General features: G+C 40.0%; 1 protein-coding gene across 1 annotated transcript; it reads right to left on the bottom strand.

Annotated features, from left to right (window-relative positions):
• Positions 1-4,609: 4,609 nt before the first annotated feature.
• TCIM (transcriptional and immune response regulator) lies at positions 4,610-6,106 on the bottom strand. The gene has a single exon (XM_080797194.1). It carries the CDS (start codon positions 5,848-5,850, stop codon positions 5,530-5,532), a length of 321 nt encoding a protein of 106 aa, XP_080653320.1. The 5' UTR covers positions 5,851-6,106; the 3' UTR covers positions 4,610-5,529.
• Positions 6,107-6,425: the final 319 nt, after the last annotated feature.

Here is a 6,425-nt window from a genome sequence, read left to right as displayed (position 1 = left end):
ATGTACACGTGTGTGTTTGTATTTGTATATGTGTATATGTGTATGTGCATGTGTATATGTGTATGTGCATGTGTATATGTGTGTGTATATGTTATTGTGTATACATGTGTGAGTGTGCATATGTGTGTGTATGTGCATATATGTGTGTTTGTGTGTGTGCACACGGGAAACCAGTGTGTGTAAGGGGGGGGGAAGGTGGCTACAACAAAACTCTTCTGACAGCTCAACAAAAGTATTCCTGACTTGTTTTGGACCGCTGCTAACCCATATCGGAATGGGATGTTTATTTCCCAAATTCCGTAAGGCAGTTTTGCTAATCTTGGGTGCATACCTTAACACAGAACACATTTGTGTATGTCTGTCATAATCACTTAAAACAGCTAGAAACTTTGTAGAAAAGTTATTTAAGTGAAGAGAGAGCTCCGTAGCCATTTCTTTATAATATCTGTTATATAATAAGGCTCATTATAAGGTCAAATGTGTTTACAATTTCTAAAAAATGTAATAGGGAATATACTAGATGGGGTTTCCGCCTGGCTTTGCAACCCTTTTCCTCATTACCTCTTCCATTTCATCCTCAGCTTCCACACAGCTAAGCATTGATTACCGAGTTGCAAACCTCCTTTGTGGCTTTTCACCTCAGTAGACTGATGGTGAGGCAACCGAGTTCTGGAAGAATCAGTGCAGAATCTAACCATGTGTTGAGTGCATTCTTTTCTTTTCTTTCTTTTTCCTCCTCTTCTTCTTCTTCTTCTTTTTTTTTTTTTTTTTTTTTTTCCCCAAGTCAGAAAGTGTTGTGTCTTCTCCGTGCCCCACGGTGAGAACCACCAATAGTGTGGTGGAGCTCCTAACGCTTTCTTTCCAAGTTCATGGCTCTTGCTACCTGCAGATGTTAACCTTCATGTCTCCCTGTGCTGGTGGACTGGTTTGGTGATCCATGGGTGTCAAGATTTCTTGTGAGAGCTTTATGGAATGGATCAATGAGGTTAACCTCAGTGAATTTGTACATGGAGTCTTGACCAACCGGGTAAGAATTCAGAACTCTCAGAGCCCCACAGTGATGTCCAGCTTGCTCCTCTGAACAGACTGGAGGCTTAGCGCAAACTCTAGCTGGTAAACACCATGATGGGCAGGTTTGCCAGGGTGGTACCCTTAGAAACTAGGTGTTTGTGACCACCACATCGCACATGAGTCTGATATATGACATGACATCAGATTGCTTCTTCATCCAAAGCTCCTGAATGTACTTGTAACCACCCATGTTTCTGACCTTTGAGCTAAGGGCTGCAGCCAGATGTAAAGGAATGCATTATTTTTCAAAATATTAATCGTATCTTTTCCTAGAGTCTGATACTTAGTAGTTTGGCAGTGTCACTCCTCTATTTAAAGTCCTTAATGATTCTCTGTTACCTTCAGAATAAAATTTAGACTCAAGTTTGTCATTTAAAACCCAGTTGCCTTTCTAATTATTGCCCCCAGATGCTTGGGCCCCTAGCCCTTCAGAACTGCATACAGATTCTCAGACAATTCACACTCTTTCCTGCCTTCTTGCCTTTGCAAACATTATACACAGATGATGAAATGAAATTTTCCCTGTCCACCCTCTTTACTAAATCCTACTTTGAAAATTCTCCATGGAATCTTCTAGGATCTCCCCAGGTTGGGTTAGATTTCCTCTCCTGCTACTCCCCAAACACACACAAACTCAAACAGACAGACACCTCCCCCCACCACACACAAACCTGTGCCCTCATAGCATCCTGTGAACTGCTATCATACATCGCACTGTATTACATTTATTTTAAAACATTTTCAGGTTCCTCTGTTAAGGAGAACAGGGATCCCTTCTGACTATGAGGGCTCACACATGGGTGCTTACTACATTTTTGTTGCATGAGTATATAAGATACAAACTCTGATTTTACTGTACAACTCTCTGTGTGTAAGAAAGGAGTTACCCAAGCAATACACCATCTTGGGAAACCCCTATGTGGAGTTTAGAAGGGTAATTAAGGTACTCCAAAAAACTACATAATTCCTAGACCATGGCGTCATTATTCATTTATTAGTTGATGCTCTCCAAGGGAACACGAACTGTATCCTCTGACTACCCTCTAACAATGGGGGAAAAGAGCAGGCACTCCTCTGTCCTGGGCCTCTTTCTCAGTAAATCCCATCTGTTGGAGTGTGCAAAAGCACACAGCCTCTGGCGTGGGCCACAGTGATGAACAGAGGAGTTCTCCTCTGTGTGAATAAACTCATGAATCCATAGTTTCTGATTTCCCCCAATGAGCAAATGGAGACCCAAAATGTTGACTGACAACTGGAAGAGACATTAGAGGTGACCTTTTGTTCCAAGTGTTAACCCAAGTGTTATTTTAACTGTAGACTTGAAAGGCTACATCTAAGAGCCCTTGACACAATTAAAATGACTAAACCATGAAACTTTCCCATATAAAGCAAGTGCCAAATAAACAGACAAGGAGACACAGAGCAGATAAAAGTGATTTCTCAGAGGCCATGCCTTCCTGTCTTCCTGACTTATTAGTTTATAAGTAATTGTCATTTTATAGGAAAAAAGAGAAGCTAAGCTTCTCCTAGAGAAGCAGTGTAACCTCGTGCAAGGAATGAGGCTTTGGAGCTGGAATCCCTGGATGTGACTCCTGGCCTCACTAGCTGTGTGATCTTGAGCATGTCACTCCAACTCTCTGGGCTTCGGTGTCATTACACTATTCACACATGCTCTCATGTCATAGTAGTGAGTGATTTAATGCATTAAAAAATACTCAGAAAGTTGTCTCAATGAAATGAGGTTGTTAATATTATGGTCCTAGTAATGCAAAGGTTATTAACGACCTCTTTCACCTTTTAGTTTTTGCTTTTAGATCTTCTATTACAATGAGATGCCTTGAGATATATTTGGCCATCCCTGGGCCATAGAAGGATTTCTGAACTGAACTAGTCATACCTGTTCAGATGATGTTCATTTTCACCTCACATTAAATGATGCAAGTATTATGAATCTAAAAATCACCCTAATATAATCACATTGATTCTAACTTTTGTTGTCTCTGAAGGGGAAAGCAGCATGATTCTGGCAAATCTACTGGAATCCTTCTCCACAGTATTGTGGATCATATCCCAATTGCTTTCTAATTTGTTTCCCATGTTATAATCTAGCAATCAGAAAATAATGATAATATACTGCAAGAAAACTAAGTTAGTGCATGCTAATTTGCAAAGTGGGTAAGATAAGCATTCTCTCGAAAACAACAGGGGTGGAGCATAGAGTTATGCATCAGTGTAATAAATTCAACCTTTTGACTAGGTTCAGCGTCCAAGATGCATTTAAAGTCTTTAGAAAGGAAACCATATTCATAGGAATATGGTAGCTATCCTGGAGGAATAAGTTACCCAGTTTCCTTCCCAAGCAGTTTGTCAATGTCTTTTGGGGATTCTAGATAGAGAAACTGGGTCACTAATAGGCCAGGTCCGAGGCAGAAGCTTGTACTTAGCATGGGCAGAGACTTTAGGTGAGATCATTAAGCAAGCTTGGTTTGCAAGCATGGGGAAAATAAGGTCATGGAACTGAGGACCCCTTCATAGCCTCTGCTTTGGTAATCCCCAAATGCCATGATGAGCTGAGCCTTCCACCTGTCAAAAACTTCCTCTTTTATTCTCAATTTATATTGGTGTCATGGATGTCTTTGCAAATCTGATAGGAATTATAAACACTTCTCCCAGAAAAATGTACACACACAGGCCCACGTTTCTGCATATTAATTTGTGGCTTTCGTGGGTGTTCTCATGTAAAAAATTCCTTCTCAGTGGAGTGATTTTATATTATCTTCAGTGAACTTATCAATTAACATTTGAAAATAGGTCTGACCACTTCATTTCCTTTTTAAAAATGTGTTATTTAAAATCCTGACTTGTAACTCTCCCAGAAGATTTTAGATCATGCACTTGTTTTGTTTTACTATGATCAGCAAGTTTCAGAAACCTCTGTACATGTTCCAAAATGCCTAATTTCAGGGAAATTCTATTTCTGTCTGCTAGGAAAGGGCAGCAGGCATTGATGTATGCCTTCTTGGAAAGATTTTATTATAATTTTATGAGAAAATAAGCAAAGTGACTGTAATGTTATTCCCATATTGACTAATATGGAATAAACCTTGATGACCCACAGAATCTTGATCATAATTTGGACTCTAACCCCAAAATATATTGTTTTTGGAGAAATAAATGTACAAATGTACATAGCTCCTGTAGCCACAGAGGAAAAATTTCAAAAATATGGAGAAAAAACAGCTTTTTAAAGTTCACCCTCCATGGACACATAAACACCACTATTGGTGAGACAGTCAATGAATTTCTATGCCTAGGTCTTATATTTTAAAGTTGGGACAGAGAAACATCCTAGATATTTGATGTAAGAATTTGTTTTGAAGAAGTTTGGCAATTAACATAAAGCTACTCTAAAAGCACATTTTACTCTAAAGAGTAAAATCCTTAGGAACGTTTATAATAGTTTATAAAAGTTTGTAGTAATAAATATTTACCACTTTACTTTTTCCTTTGAGACCAATCATCACAGACCAAAAGCAGCTAAGTTTATAATAATTTATTAAGGTCGCATATAATTTGTCATGTATAATAAATTATAAAAACCATAGCATCTTCATAAACTATTTAGTATATCATAGTCACTTCCTAATGCTTACTGCAATAACTGTAAGAAATCTAATTAGATTATATTTTAGCATTAGTTAGAAGATAAAAAAATCATAAAATTTTTTCACAGTACTTTGGATTTATGAAGGACCCCATTCCTTTAGCTTTTGTGCAATCAGTTTGAAATGTATAAAAACGTTTTACAAACCAGAAGGGTTTTACTGAGCTGCTGAAAGTATTGCATAATTTGTAACTAACACCCTTGTGGTGCACTTTTTCGGCACTGCAAAAAATGCAAATAAATAGTCAATTACTGATCTCTAAGAATCTATACCCATAGACCACATTGAAGCTTGGCAACATTTTGCAACATTCAAATAAAAAATTCAGTAAACATCGGAGCATAGTATTCTCTCTCCGTTTCCCCCTCTCCCTCCTCCCTCTCCCTGCCCAGTTCGGCTAAGGAAAAACAAAGTTCAGGTTGAATTGAAGTCCTAGGGCCTGAGAAAGAGACTCTGGCCGCAATTCTTCCCCAGCTCTCTGTTGTCTTCAGTCTCAGTCCTCATTACATCCGTTCAGACTCCTCTCCAACACCGGCATCAGTCCTTTCCCCTCAGGGAGAGTTTGCAAATCCTTGCTGAAAGCATTTTCGTTCTCCACTGTAACAGCACAGGCGTGAAATTGGTTGGAGTCTTTGTAACCAGTTTGTTCTGTTTCTTTCCCTCCTCCGCTGTTCCGATGGAAGAGAAGCTTGCAAGGCAGCCACAATTTAATGCTGCCTGTGTTGGGTCTCACAAACTCCCTTGGTCTTTAAATGTCTATTCTTGGATAATGTCCTTATCCATCCTCTTGTCCTCAGTGAACTTTGATGGAATATTTCCGCAGTTTCAGAAATTGGAAAAGCTTGTCTTTCGTCCTCTTCTTCAGGGCCATCAGCGCTCGTGTTTTCTCCTCCAAATCTTGATCGATGGCAAAAATGATCTTAGCTCGCTCCTCGGCTTTCTTGTCCCCAGAGTTTCTGAAAAGTCTCTGTAGAGATTCTTGGTCTATGTTTTCAAAGATGTTGGCCACGGCTTTCTTACGCGAGGCTGTGTCGAAGTGATAGCCGTGGATGGACGGGCTAACGCGCAGCGAGGTGGACATGATGATGGCTTGGTGGCTTGGCTTTGCTTTCATCGATGTGGGGATCTTTGGGAATTCTGCTCCCGGGCTCTCCAGAGAGTCTGTAGCAAAATCATTCCGGGACTGCTATTTAAAGTGCGAACAAAAGCTCCAGGCTCAAATTACACTGGTGACATCAGAGTGATCTCAAGGAAGAATAATCACAGACAGGTTTAACAGTTGAGTTGCCAATATCCTGTTCTTGTACTAAATGTTAAGAGCTGCGCTCCATGATGGAGCAGGGATGTGGGGATTTCTTTTTACCACATCTGTGGCAATAGGATTAAAGAGGCTTGGGGCCATCTTTTAAAAATAGCTGAAACAGGAAAGGGCAAAGGTAAGACACAAACAAAGTGGCTTAGACTCTCAAAGTCTTTCCAAACAACTGCCGAAACAAAGGCTTCTGCTAACTACAGGAAAGTTTTAATTCCTGGAGAAGTCATTAAAGTGTATTCCAAACATTTGGCAGCCCACACCTGTGTCCTTTGGACCTCCCCATCCAGGGCCGTTCCACAGCTGCTGAGAGAAAGCGGAAGAATCAAGGTCATCAATCGGGACTACATCGGATTGTAAAAGGGGACTTCTTCACC

The sequence above is a fragment of the Martes martes genome (assembly GCF_963455335.1).
Source record: "Martes martes genome assembly, chromosome: 2".
Taxonomy (NCBI): domain Eukaryota; kingdom Metazoa; phylum Chordata; class Mammalia; order Carnivora; family Mustelidae; genus Martes; species Martes martes.
The sequence above is the reverse complement of the archived record's forward strand: the minus strand, read 5'-3'. Positions and strand labels throughout refer to the sequence as shown.

What these genes read in the sequence shown, in the direction of transcription:
- TCIM (XM_080797194.1), bottom strand. Translation starts at nt 5,850, where the DNA reads ATGAAAGCAAAGCCAAGCCACCAAGCCATCATCATGTCCACCTCGCTG.